At 42.5% G+C, this 15190-nt stretch overlaps 1 protein-coding gene across 10 annotated transcripts in view; it reads right to left on the bottom strand.

Moving 5' to 3' along the window:
- Positions 1–15190, bottom strand: part of EHBP1 (EH domain binding protein 1) — a 643275-nt gene that overhangs the window by 162052 nt on the left and 466033 nt on the right. For 7 of the 10 annotated variants that reach the window (XM_063918463.1, XM_063918471.1, XM_063918468.1 and 4 more), the window contains one exon: positions 6402–6549. In XM_063918463.1, coding sequence (XP_063774533.1) covers positions 6402–6549 — 148 coding nt within the window. The remainder of the gene's footprint in view (positions 1–6401; positions 6550–15190) is intronic. The other 3 variants (XM_063918465.1, XM_063918469.1, XM_063918473.1) reach the window with 1 other exon arrangement.

A 15190-nucleotide genomic window follows, 5' to 3' on the forward strand; every position in this document is an offset into this window, starting at 1 on the left:
AGCCTTTTACTGCAGGTGACCTGCACGTGGTAGTGAGGGAGCTCTTCTAGAGAGGTCCGACACCCACAGCTGCTTCAGCAGCTTTCCTATCCCAGACCCTCGCCTTCTTGGAAGGGGGAAAGGGATGTTTTCAAAAAATAATCAAAGAAAAAATCAATAATTGTGGATCCACTTCCACAAGCCTAGTTGCTCTGTGAGCACCGAAAAAACACTGAGGTACTCTGGAATATGGAGGGGAGATATAGTCAAAGTTTAACTATTCAGTGCCTAGTTCCAGTGGAACCGTCCATATCCCAAGAGTACTCCAGTGACCCCTAGTGGATGAAAAAGAAACTACATATAGATATGTATGTATATAGATATAACAACAGCAGTAGATGGCGCCCGTAGCTGAGGGAGGGGCTACAGGTCAGCGCCTTATTCCCTATGCTGGTCCTCACCACCGGGTACTGTGGAGCCTATGTAAAACAGATTTTAGTAAATCCGACCTGTGCTTCCTGCCCTGGTGGGAGCACAGGTCGGTCCGTCTCCTGGGACCGCGATTTACCGGCGGGTCCCACCTGGGGGACCCTCTTACCTCTCCTCCCTGATGTGCAGCCACGCGATCCAGGAGAGCGTCAGCGGTGGTGTGCCTGAAGACCGGTGCGCCTCCGCTGCAAGTACCCGGGAACCCGGCCGTGGGAGTATGCAGTGCTGCTGGGGAGGTGATGGAGCCGCAGCACAGAATGTCAGAATGACATAACAGTGCTGAGGCGCTTGAAGTCTTCTTAAAAAGCTCTTTTCAGGGCTGCCTAGAGCAGCCCCACCTGTTAGTGACCTGCTCTTCAGGCACAAACTTACAAACTGAGCTCCAGTGCACGGAGGCGGGGTTATAGAGGAGGTGGTGCAGTGCATCCTGGGAACAGTAAAAGCTTTAGCCTGTTGGTGCCTCGGATCAAGATCCAACTCTACACCCCGATGTATTCCCTGTGGAATCCCAGTGTACCCCGCTGCAGAAATCAATATATAATAAACAAATTGTCAGACAATCAAGATATTTGGCAGAAATAGGTTTTTTTTTTACATCCTCTCAACTAAAAAATGTTCATTAAAATATGAGATGGGTGGTGGACAAGCCTGGCTGAACTGACATGGAATGACCCCCTAATGAATGTATAGGCTGCATCCACATGCAGCAAAGGCAGTCAACATGCGTCCCTCCAGCTGTTGTGGAACTACACATTTCAGTAGCTCTGTTTTAGTATTTGGGTGTGCTAAAACTGTGACAGGGCATGCTGGGATGTGTAGTTACACTGCAGCTGGAGAGCCACACGTTGAGCACACCCCGACATACAGTAACTGCCAACATTGGATACCAGTTGCTAGAAACAAGGTTTGAAAGTAAAGTAATAATTACATTTGACAAATGTCACAATAAGCTGCGATCAAGTGAAATCATAGGGGTTGTATTATGCAAATGAGTATATGCACATAAGTGGGTATTTGCGCTACGGATAATCAATCAAATAATAAAAATTATTACATTTTCAATTTCGGTTTTAGCCAACCAAGAACATAGTAATAGTTGAACCACTGCAGTAATGTGACACCTGGTAATACCCAACCACTGCAGTAATGTGACACCTGGTAATACCCAACCACTGCAGTAATGTGACACCTGGTAATGCCCAACCACTGCAGTAATGTGACACCTGGTAATGTCCAACCACTGCAGTAATGTGACACCTGGTAATGTCCAACCACTGCAGTAATGTGACACCTGGTAATGTCCAACCACTGCAGTAATGTGACACCTGGTAATGTCCAACCACTGCAGTAATGTGACACCTGGTAATGTCCAACCACTGCAGTAATGTGACACCTGGTAATGTCCAACCACTGCAGTAATGTGACACCTGGTAATGTCCAACCACTGCAGTAATGTGACACCTGGTAATGTCCAACCACTGCAGTAATGTGACACCTGGTAATACCCAACCACTGCAGTAATGTGACACCTGGTAATGCCCAACCACTGCAGTAATGTGACACCTGGTAATACCCAACCACTGCAGTAATGTGACACCTGGTAATGCCCAACCACTGCAGTAATGTGACACCTGGTAATGTCCAACCACTGCAGTAATGTGACACCTGGTAATGTCCAACCACTGCAGTAATGTGACACCTGGTAATGCCTAACCACTGCAGTAATGTGACACTTGGTAATGCCTAACCACTGCAGTAATGTGACACTTGGTAATGCCTAACCACTGCAGTAATGTGACACCTGGTAATGCCCAACCACTGCAGTAATGTGACACCTGGTAATACCCAACCACTGCAGTAATGTGACACCTGGTAATGCCTCACCACTGCAGTAATGTGACAACTGGTAATGCCCAACCACTGCAGTAATGTTACACCTAGTAACTACCTACCCATCAGCAATAGTAATGCCTGGTAAGTTAGGAACTAGCGACTGTTAGAACTAATGCCCATCTATACTACTAGCTAATAAGAAGCAATAATTCTCAATAAGATATTTATCTGAAACACTAATGCCTAATGAGATTTACATCAGTAACTGTAATGCCAAACTGCTCTTAAAAATACTTGTAACTACAAAGTCATGCCCAGTAAGATTCTTATTAGAAGCAGTTACGCACCATAAATGTCTACTAATGGCCGTAATGTCCAGCAAAATGCTTTTCAATACCCTGCAGTAGTAACATACAGTAGTAATGGACAGTAATACTCATGATATGAGCAATACCATGACAATATACATTATTCAGCCCCTGCCCCTATATTTCCTTTCTCCATCCTCCAGTATCTCCAAGCCCTGGTCAACTGATTACAGCACTAGCAGAATGGCGCTTATTATTACACGTGTGTGCTACATGCTGGTCTGCAACTGGCTGTTTTCAGTGCCATCTCAGTGTAGCAATTATTCCAGGAGGAAGCAGAGGAGAATACTGTAATAATATGTAATAATACATGGGACTCTAAGGACCAAACACAGACATCCTGAAGTTGCCAGTTGTGCATCATAATGAATATTGGTCCGCATAAAGCTCAACAAACCGGCTGCTTCCAGCGAGTACAGATAATAGGCCCATGTTTATGTTTGGTCATGACTACAAATAAATGGATAAAATTGTCCCAGGACTTCTGCATATTGAATGGGAAAGCATTAAAAGTGTCAAAATCAAACCTATAGTGTCAACGTCCACTGTACAAGGTGGCACCATTTCCCTCTCTGTGGATTACGGTGCCTGTGGGTCTGCATTACACCATGAGTGATGCAGACAGGCAGCTACACAGCCTATTCCATGTCACATATACTTTCACATCTATGGTGTTTTCCGTGTAACTGTAAAAGCTGCTGATGGGGGAAGGATGCAGGGTGTTCTGTGACTTGTAATAAGAATTACAAATCTGTCACGAAACACAGTGTTCTACATAAAAGTTTCATTGCACAAGCACAGATCACATATGATAATGAAGAATTATCGGGCAAGGAAGGGTCCCAGACTGTTCAGTACGATTCGGAAAAAATATCAGGTGAATAAAGGATAAATGCAACAGTTATTTTAGTTACTTATGGTACAAATCTGTCTGTATATGTATAAAAAGAAGAAGAAGATTGGATATTAAATAATAATAATTCAGTCGGTGACAGAGCACAAAACAGTATGCATCTAATGGCTTGTACGCTATAGACCTTTAATTCGCCAAAGAATATTACCCTGGTTTATTCATACAGTGCCAGTAGCGCCATACACTGGGGGAAAATAGAGCACAGAACAATAGTGTACAGGCCCAACAAGCAAAATACAGTACAACAATAGCTAAATAAAGAACACTCAAAGAGAACAAATGCAAGGATAACACAAAATAAAAAACATATATAAGACACTATAGTAAGGTGCACAGTAAATAAATATTTATACATAGGTATCTGTTTAGCACATAATTGTATCCACACTATCTTTTAGAGGTGTTTATTCCAAAACACAGATACAAATACCACAAAGGCTGTAATTGTGTCCACAAGTCTTCTGAGCTACGTGTGAATGTACTGTATGTATTTTCATTCATATTTATTTTTAACTAATGCTCTATACTAATGAGTTTCCTTAATCATTGTTCAGTGTAATACACATGAATATGTTTCCATATTATTATAATTTTTTTTAAATCGTATTACCTTTGCAGAGGCAGCCAATCACAGCCCTGTAGTCTACAAAACAGTTTGGCAGGGAATGTAGCATGTAAAGAACATTATTGCAAACTAACAAACAACAACGACATCAGAGGGGAGCAGCATTACATGTTTAGGGGTCTCACAAGTGGCCCTTGAGTCTACAAAAGGCCACACATGTGTCTCTATGGGAAAGCATAACATCAGATTATGGGGGTCATTCCGAGTTGATCGTAGCTGTGCACAGCGGCAATGCTTTTGTATTTGAGGAGTAACTCCCGGGCCGCCCCCCCAACAGTCCGGCCACGCCTGCGTTGGCCGGACTGCACCCCCCGTATACGGCGGCTTAACGCCGCCATCCAGCCCCCTCCCACCTTGCGACCGCCTCTGCCTGTCAATCAGGCAGAGGCGATCGCTACTGAACGTCGGCCTTCGACCGTCCGGCATGCACCGGCGCACTGCGGCACCAGCGAATGCGCAATTCTGACCCAATCACTGCGCTGCGATAAACTGCAGCGAGCGATCGGGTCGGAATGACCCCCTATGGGCCTAATTCAGATGTGATCATAGCAGCAGGGGGGGCAGATGTAACATGTGCAGAGAGTTAGATTTGGGTGGGGTGTGTTAAAACTGATATCTAAATTGCAGTGTAAAAATAAAGCAGCCAGTATTTACCCTGCACAGAAACAATATAACCCACCCAAATCTGGGTGTAGTATGAGTGGCTGGCGGCTGGCATCCCGGGGGCCAGCATACCAGCGCCGGGATCCCGACCGCCGGCATACAGACAGCTGGGCGAGCACTAATGAGCCATGCTGTGAGCACGATGGCGCGAAACGCTATTTATTCTCCCTCCAGGGGGGTCGTGGACACCCAAGAGGGAGAATATGTGCCGGCATGCCGGCGGTCGGGATCCTGGCATCGGTATGCTGGTCGCCGGGATCCCGGCCGGCGGCATACTGAAGACCACCCCCCAAATCTAACTCTCTCTACAAATGTTATATCTGCCACACCTGCAGTGCACATGGTTTTGCCCAACTGCTAACAAATTTGCTGGTATGATCAGGTCTGAATTATGCCCTATGAGATCACACCAGCATGAAGAGGGTCACATGCTCCAAAACCAAAGGGTAATCTAAGTTGTACTTACATCACTACCCAAATCACACACTGTCCTGCTAGATTTACCAATCAAATGTCCTGTGCTAATTTAACACACCACGGGGGTAATTCAGACCTGATCATAGATGTGATAAATTTAGCACATCTACGATCAGCTTCCCTGACATGAGGGGGGACACCCAGCACAGGGCTAGTCCGCCCCGCATGTCAGGCCCAACCCCGTCGTACAAGTACAAAAGCTTTTCACAGCAGCGATGCTTTTGTACTTCAGGAGTAGCTCTCAGCCAGCGCAGCTCCTGTGCGCTGGCAGGGAGCTACTCATTGCTGCCCGGGTCACAGCGGCTGCGTGTGACGTCACGCAGCCGCCGCAGCCTGCCACCCCAATGGTCCGGGCATGCCTGCATTGCCCGGACCGCACCTCCTAAATGGCAGTCAAACGCCGCCGTCCCGCCCAGCGACCGCCGACAATCAGGCTCTAGATCAAGGATCTAATATGTTGGATGTAAAAATTCCCAAAAGTTTTCTGATCCTTTAAGCAACTTAAAATACTTTGTTCTCATTTTATTTAGTAGAAAAAACGTCAAACGGTGACTTCACCCAAATGGTCTCATATCTGGCGTAATGCCGCATTCCTCTAAAGATTTGGACTCATTAGTAAAGTAAAATCAGCCCTTCCACATTCCTAAAATATCACACAGGTCAGCCAATCACATCTACACACACACACACGTTCTCGCGGTAAACACTCGCCTCACAGCAAGATTGTGTGCGTGCATACAACAAAGTGGGCAAATCAAGTTGCCATGATTGGGCTCACTCGAGAACCACAAAAAACAAACAAAACAAAAAACCCCACGAGAACACTTACTATCAGTTGGCTAAAACTGTTCTTGATTTGAATGATTGTGTGCACAATTGCTGTTGCTTTTTATCTGCACTTGTGATTCCTTTGATGCTTTCAATAAGAAACAAAATGAACACCTATATATAGTACAGTATATAAGACAATATACATGTACACACACACTATTCGTTAACCATGTGAACATGTAAGGGACTGTACTTGAGGGCAATGCACAGTCCTTTAACTCACCTACAGATGTCTTTGCCCTTTCTTTCAACTTTTCCGCAGACACCTCGCTGTAGCTGGGAAGTTCTGACATCTTCACTCCAGATCGAGCTTCTGCTATGAGTTGACGCGCTCGCTCTCTCAGCTGCCGGCGCCGCTCTTCATCTTGCTGCTGGGAAATATTGAACAGTTTTGCCAGCTTAGTAATTGACAGAAATGCAATTTTCAATCTCAATCTGATGGCCATGATAGCAAGTATCTCCATGTTACATTCCCTGTGTCACAAAGGGTAAATATATAGTAAATAAATTACATAAAGATGTTTTAATCATCCCAGCTGTCAGAAGGCTTTCATGGGTTCAAAAAGAATGGACAGCACGGCAGCTCAGTGGTTAGCATTGCTGTCTTACAGAGATAGGGGTCATAGATTTGATTCCACTGAGTATTCTATCAGTGTGGGGTTTGTAAGTGCTTCTTATGTTTCTGTGAGTTTATTGTGGGTGTTCCAGTTTGCCCTGACACTTCAAAAACATACTGGTAGGGTAATTGGCTGCCAACATAATTGGATCCTAGTGTTTGTGCTTCTGTGGTAGGGAATTTACACTGTAGGCTCCAATGGGACAAGAATTGATGTGAATTATTCATTATTCTCTTTATATGGTGGCACTATATTAACAAAAATAAAAAATTCAGGATCAGCTTTATTAATACGCTATCCAGAAAGGATTCCTGAAGCGCAATAAATCCTCTCATTGTGGTGCAACTTCTCACAATAAAATTAAATTCTGGGCGATATGCCATCGGAAATAGGGGTGTCTTATGAGCTGAGGCAGCCCCGTGTGCAGTGCCCAAGCGGGCTGCCACTACCCGGGCACAGTGTAGACTCTGGCATTGTGCCAGTTTACTGTGCATTTGCATATCTCAAAGAAAATGGTGGTAGCATTTTCATGGGGATTCCTCTATTGCACATGTGTCAATTCTCTAGGAAAATGGCACTGCCTACCCTGAACCCATTACAGAAACACTGCTGGTCTGAAATCTCGTAATGGCGACACATCACAACTCTACCATAGGAATTAAATCGGTCTTTCCAATTTGTAAAATGGTTTGGCCCAGTTACTGGAAAGTGTCATCACCCTGGAATATGGATTATTCAAGGATGAGGACAGTGATGTAGAGTTTGCATGAACATGATAATGACTTAACAGTTTCCTTTTTTTTTTTTAAATATAAAAATACAAAAAAATGTGGTTTATTATATTTAAAGATAACAGTCTATGAAATGTAGTGTAAAAAAAAAAAAAAAAGACACCTTATATTACTACTCCTTACAGCATTATGTTTTTTATAACTGTAGTATGATATATAGTGTGAATCTTGTTGTGGACGATGCCTATATGTTTTGTTATTTTATTCATGTAGGCAGATTTACTGTTATTTATTCTTAAAAACAAGCTAACTCTATGGTAAACTGTCCTTTGGTGCAGTGTGCCTTGCATGAAGGAACCCTTTGGTTTAGACTTGAAGCATACGCAGTGTGTTGCATTTAAGTTGTCATATTTTTTGCCCTCTCTTGATCCAAAAATAATAATTATTTATTAACAGTTTCTTATCTAGTGCAGCATATTCCTTAGCCAAAATGCCATTTCTCCAGAGTGCGCTAATGAGAGACATAAATAGGAGTAACAGGAGAGTTTTGGATGGAGTTTAGTGGCTAATAGCAGATATGTTAAAAATACCTTAAAAAAAAAAAAAAAGAAGATAAAGGGGTCGATTCAATTCTCCGACAGTTGAACAGCGCAGATAATTAGCTCCCGGTGCTATTCAATGCAGCGCCAAGTAACACTCAATTGTCGGGAATTCTTCTCTCACCCTCGGGGGATGCGAGAGGAAATCCGTCAAAAGTGCTGCCGCGAGGCTGATTCTGTCGTGAATCAGCATCGCTGCAGGGAGTTAAGTCGGAGAATGCCCGTTTTCCCGACAAATCAACCTGTTAAGTCCGGGAGAATGGGCATTCACTGACTTAACTTGAGCAGAATTGAATAGCGAAGGGAGCTAATTCCCAGCGCTATTCAACTGTCGGAGAACTGAATCGACCCCAAACTCTTCTTGAAAAAATTACGACAATTACTACAACTTATTACTCCTCACTAAATATTTTAAATACAGTTGATTGGAATGAAGTTTTAATGAGAAAAAACAAAACAAAAAAAACATATAATCTGAATATCAAACCCACTTTCTAATTTTACATTCCACCACACTCCCAAATCAACCAAATGAGCTTTCTATGTCTTCCAATAAGAAACGGCTTATGCCAAAACACTATCAGCGATAGATTGGTGGGTAACCAGCCCAATAACTCCACCGGAGACATATTTAGGTGGTTTAAGATAACAAGAGTGCGTTAGTACCAGCACATATTCATGGGGAAGTATGCAGAAAGTAAAACAAATGACATGTTTTATTTTAAATAAAAAGTTGCTTAAAACAAAAAAGATAGAGCCATTACATATTACGCTTTCAAATCACACTTGGCACAAATAAAAGACTGGGGCATTGGTAAGGGGATCAGGTCGGGATCCCAGCAGTAAGGAGACCGGCGGCGAGCGCAGCGTGTCCCCTCCTGGGCTCGCTGCATTCACCGCACTTCGGGCCCGGTCCCTCTGGGTGGTGGAGTGGACCACCACCCAAGAGGGGTAACCAGCCGACGGCTAGGACTCCAACCACCGGTATTTCAGCTGGTGTCGGGATTCCGGTGTCGCTATCCTGACCACTGGGATCCCGACAGGTGGTAAATTGACTGCCTCCCGTTGGTAAGCTGCACCTGCAAAACACTATTAGACAAGTACAGATGTGTCATTCTACATCCTTGCTGCACAAGAAGCTTCTGCTGATTAAAATGATATGCGGCAAGACTATATTCTGTGTGCGACTGTGTCTGTATCTGCATTTTAATCGGCAGAGTCTACCTGTGCATCTTATTCACAAAGTGATGGGAATAAGCCTCATAGTCTATAAAAAAGACCCAAAAAAACGCTTGATGTTCCCGTCAAGAACTGCCGGCTCACTCACACCAGACATCTCGCGGTGCATGACGTATTGAGGCTAGATGTGTGAGGAGACATCTGTACATAGCTCTTCTTTCCACTCTTATTGCAGGGGTAGGGTGGGTTTGGTTAGAAGTGTATAGCACTTAAATGGTAGGTGCGGTCATATTAGGCAAACTTACAATGACGTGCAGGATCTCTAAGATATCAGGGAAACTAAACCTAAAAGGATGGTCTTCTCTCAGCAGGGAAACCTAAATATAATCAACGCCCATAAGTGCCTGGCATTTAAGCTAAAAACCATTAATAAACAAGCACAAGATACTAATTAGGAACATTTCTGACATTTCCATGCAAATTGATTGTTTGTAGCTATTTAGCGGGCATTGTTCTTGGCACAATAGAAAAAATGCAAATGAATGAATGAAAATGCAGCCCTAATGGGACTCTCTGTTTAGAACCATTAGCCCAGAGGTGTGCAGTAATTCAATCCTCAAGCAGCAAGATTTAGCCTCATTAACAGCCATGATGGGAAGGTTACAACTCATAAAACCCTACAGTAAACAAAGTGTATGGACACAGCACAATATCTTGAGCCTGACTGACAGGATCCAGGATCCCTATCAGATTGCCTCCATTTACTTCTCCGCTAACAGACTCAATTTTGCACAGACCTCTGTGAGCTCTCTCATATTTGCTTTCACACACCTCAGTATCCCCGAAGACAGAGAATTAAAGGGAAAAATGTGGTTTGTTGGGAAGATACATTAGGACGAAAACATACAAAGCTTTTTTCTTTCTCCTATCATAGTGTACATATGTGCGATTTAAAATGATATCCTTGAGGAGACCCTCATCTCCCCCCAAGAACCACCTTATTCCAAAACACCATTTTATAAAGGGAAATATTTAGTTGTATGCTCTTTGAATGCAGAGATATTTTATTAGCATGTATCCTAGTTCTGGTGTGTTACAGTGTGTGTGTGTGTATATATGTATATATATATATATATATATATATATATATTTATTTTTTTCTTTATTTTATTAAGAGCTTCTTATATAGCGCAGCAAATTCCATTGCGCTTTACAATTGGAAACAGCAGTGATAAAGCAAAACTGGGTAATAACAGACAGTCATACAGATACAGGTAGGAAGGCCATGTGCACAAGTATAGAGATACATATTAGCATTGTTTAAATACATTAGAAGGATATCCAATTATTAGGGGCAAAAAATTGGTTTTTGCAAAAACACATTTTGCGCCTATCCAATTAGCCCCTTTTTCCCACAAAAATACATAGGGGGGAATTAAATTTGCAGCAATAAAGGGGTAGTTTACCGTGATTGGACTTTTCGTGGACATCGCAAAAAAAAAAAAATCCTGAGAAAAGCAGCTTATTGCCGGATTGTGCGCTCCCGCAATTCACCCTATTCAATTGCAAGTTCGCCAAAAAACTGTTTTCTTGTGATAATTCTTCCCATCAAAAATGGGTGTAGGACCAGGGTCGTGTGGTGAAGTAAATGGCTCACGAGGCACTGGCTAGTACCAGAGCCAGATTTACACACACATATATGAGCTCAAGGGTTAATGTGGGCATTATACAACGGTGCAGCAGTATATACTGCTGGAAACTTGGTGAGGTTTCATCAGAGATATGCGGACAAGGTAGGAAGATGAGGCACTGCCTCACCTCTCAGACTTTTTACTTCAGAATTATGACTATAAAAAAATATTATAATCAAAAAGATATTTCGATTATATTCTTAGTATTTTTTCACATACTTTATATAGTCAAAACTGAGGCATAAACTGGAGTAAGAGGAAAAGCTCACCTGCCTCGCCTCACCGTACATCACTGTGTAGGAGAAAATGGGGAAATCTACCTGTGCCCCTAAAAAAGCCAACCTAATATATGAAAACAGTACAGAAGACTATTAGTGGTCAATAAAAAAAGGTTTGGAGTACTTAACCACTTGCCTGGCATGGTCGCATCTGATGCGACCATGCTTGCAAGTGCTTTATCTGGCCTGGTCACACAAGATGTGACCAGTCAGATAAACTGTCTTAGCAGTGGCAGGGAAACTTCCCGCTGCTGCTGTCAGAGGGAGAGCCCCCAGTGTAGCCATGCTGCCGATCATTGCTGATTGGTCAGCACGGCAGGATCCCCCAGCGGCTGCAGACAACAGCAGCCGCTGGTAAGTGTAAATCATAGCCACCAACCCCCCCCCCCCCTGTGTACCTGCCAGCTGTCCGGGCTCTAAAAACTAAAGTCGCGATGTTCCCAAAGCAAGTGTTTTTTTTAGCAAAACAAGAGCTCAAATTGGGGGTAAATAAAAGTGGATATAAGTATATATTTGAGTCCTTTTACTCCACTTAAAAAAAAAATAGCGAACATTTATCACAGGGAATTGAATAGCAGCTTATTACGGACTACGATAAAAGGCCTGTTTTTACAGCGAAAACAGGTTATCGCAGCTAATTGAATCCCCCCAGTATCAAAAGTGCTTCAGATACAGATTCCTTTAAAATAAATGTGACATGCCGATATTTGCATGTACAAGTATCCTATAAATATCCCATCAGATTTAGATGGAGCCTGATAACAAGCTTTCAAAATGTTTCTGCTGTTACTGAAACCAGGCTGTCAGTGATGGCACCTGAACATTAAAATGCAGTGTTTATTCTGAACACTGTATTTCACCATTCGATAGCATTGCACCAGCATTGGGCATTGATGGTCAGAAGGTAGCCCTGTAAGCTTTCACATAAAGTATGGCCCCCAACGCCTTCCATCTTTAGGTCCATGCTGTTAATCCTCTACAGCCCAGACTGGCGCTGTGGGTATAAAAAGTCACATGAGCAATGCAGCTGCTTTGCTCCCTGTGATCGCCGTCTGCAGTGGGAGGAGTGGGGAACAGAAGAAGAGTGACTGCAGTTCTGTCAGGACACTTATCTCCCTTTCTTCCTGTCCACTTTTTGTCCTGTGTGGTATAAATCAGTGATAATTAAGTGTTAGTGTCCATTTGTTGTTAATTAGAGGTTATTCATTAATAGTAGTAAGTAGTGGATGGGTGTGGGTGGGTTTGAGTGACGTGCGGAGGGCTGGATGTGGGTCATTTTGCATACCTCCCAACTATATCAGTCACGATTTTGATGTACTTTCCCACGTTCACTCAGTTTCAATATGGGTTGGGAAGGAAGGTGTTACACAGGCGGGGGCTGGTGTCTCCACAACTGTGTTATCCAAAAGTTATTTTTTTCTTTCAAAATCACAATCGAGTCATGAACACGTTCCTATTTGTCACAGACACGTCTCTTTTTTTTAAATTATGAATTAAAAACCAATGCAATAAAAAGTTTGGAAAAAAAAGGTGCTTTTGAGGTAATTTGAGGACATATTGTTTTTTTAACCCCACTAATGAAATGTGATTATTAAACACAATGAAGCTAATTGAAAACTTCCAAATGCCTAATTAGTCATTAGGGGGGGATGTCCAAGGGTTTTCTGAAGCAAATCCCAACATTTTTACCTTGAAATTAAGATTTGCCCTCAGGCGGTGCACACAATAAAACGCAAATTTCCTCTGAATAAGCAATGTGAGTTTGGAATTGGATTGCAAATGTAATTTGCAGTGAAAACTCGTACCTAATTGGATTGACCTTTGGTAATATTAGTAATTTGCTAATAACTTACAGGATCAGTTTCTGGTTTTGTATTACAAATGATTGAAAACTCATATTTTGTTTGTTTTTCAATACATAATGCCCAAGAAACAAGAAAATAAATAAATAAATAAATAAGTACATTAAGCTATGAAAGACAAAACAGTTTTAGTCTCAGTTTAACTAACCCATTTAAAAAAAATGTAACAATCGGGAAGGGATGAAACCTCAGTGTGCGTTCCTTGAACACTGAGAGATGGCAAACATACTAAATAGTTTTGGTTTTAAAGTGTTTGGCCTACCCGTCCAGAACATATGTAAAGTACCAGTGTCGGACCGGGGCCTGAAGGGCCCACCGGGGGAATGCAGTGGTAGGGGCCCATGCTTACGGGTGTGGCCAGCCTCCAGAGCGGATGTGCCCAGCCACTAGTGCAAGATGGTCTGGGCCCCTTGATAAATATGTATAGTAAATAATGCTAGTGCATGCATGATAATGTACCATACTAATAATAACAATGCACTGTACAAAATACACCATAGTCCTGTGTAGTATAATGTAATACATATATAATTTATATTTCAAGTGCACTGTCTGTAACATGATCCCTAGAGGAGGAGGTGGGACCGTCGTGTAGTGGTGGCCCACCGGGGGTTGCCCCTGTGGGCCAGTCCGACCCTGTAAAGTACTGAACCAACATCCTGAGTGATCAACCTGTACGGGCACCTTTCTAGACCATGCTCGGCCAGATGTCCCCACCTTCCAGTACAAGTCTACAATTTGCAGCAGCCAGACCCTAATGAAAGGCCAGTACAAAAAGCTCTTGGGCCAGTGACACTACGAGATCACCAGCCGTGGTCCGACGATCCAATCATCCTGACAGCTTTGCAACCCACACATCCTGGCAGCAACTAGCCCTACTTGTTTTCAATGTTAATGTGCTGTTAACTTTCTTAGGGTAAATCAGAGATAAACCATCCCGATAACAAAGAGGTACTAACTGGATATAAGGTTAATATATTTTTGTTTTTGACCTTATTGATATTTTCCTCCATATCTACAATATTCTGTCATCACCTCATTTCTAAACATCATCTCTCAGGGTATGTCACAAAAGAGTCTCTTCCCTGAAGAGCAGCTTTGGCGCTACACTACACTACCCTATATAAGGTCAGTTTCTACAGCACAGTCTCTGCACAACTTTTAGGAAGAGTCTGGGCGTACCACTGCCCAGGCAAGACTGTATTCCGCAGATGATTTCTCTAAAATACTTATTACATGATGGTTGCATGTTGAAGTCCATATTTGCTGTCTGCTATTAACATTCACAGAAATACGTCTATGCAATTATGTCAGCATCCCCAAATCTGTCAGATGGTTGCACAGCTATGAAAAAAATAAAATTGTCTCCATTTAAGGACAAAGTCTTCAAGACTGACTAATGCAGTTTCCTTGTTTCCACCCCATAAAACTGTATTGGAATGCAATTTTTATATTTCACAGTTCACCGAGGGCTCAGCAAGCTTTCTTTCCCCTGCTTCAATGGTGCTCCTTTTAATTTTATCCTCCTTAGTCCTAGTAATTAAAAGTGATCAGCAGTGGCTTCCCAACGGATTTAACAAAAGTAGCCCCCCTCCCTAGAATTGTGCTTTTCAGGGGGGAAAAAAAGTGCAGAAAGAGTTTCATTTCATAGGGACAGAATATGATGAATTTCCAATCCCCAACTTTATCCAATTGTTCCTTCAACAGCCTTTACATCTTCAGAAAGCTACAAAAATGGAGGACAGCGGGGGGCGCTTTTGCACTTCCCACTAATTCCTCTGAGTGACATCTTCTGTATGGATTTTGAAAGCTTAATCTTCAGAAGTTGTGTAATGTGTATATATATTGATATACGTGGAACTTTGGCTAGTTCCTTGTTCAGTGATACATAATAGAATGTACATTATATTCTATATAAAATAATAATAATTGCATATTATGAGTATTCAAATTCCAGATTAGTTTTTCTTAATGAAGAAGAAAAAACTAAAAAGAAGAAGAAGGAGAAGAAAAAGAAAAAGGAGAAGAAAAAGATGGAGAAGGAGAAAAAAAGAA

Source organism: Pseudophryne corroboree, chromosome 4 (assembly GCF_028390025.1).
Source record: "Pseudophryne corroboree isolate aPseCor3 chromosome 4, aPseCor3.hap2, whole genome shotgun sequence".
Classification (NCBI taxonomy): Eukaryota; Metazoa; Chordata; class Amphibia; order Anura; family Myobatrachidae; genus Pseudophryne; species Pseudophryne corroboree.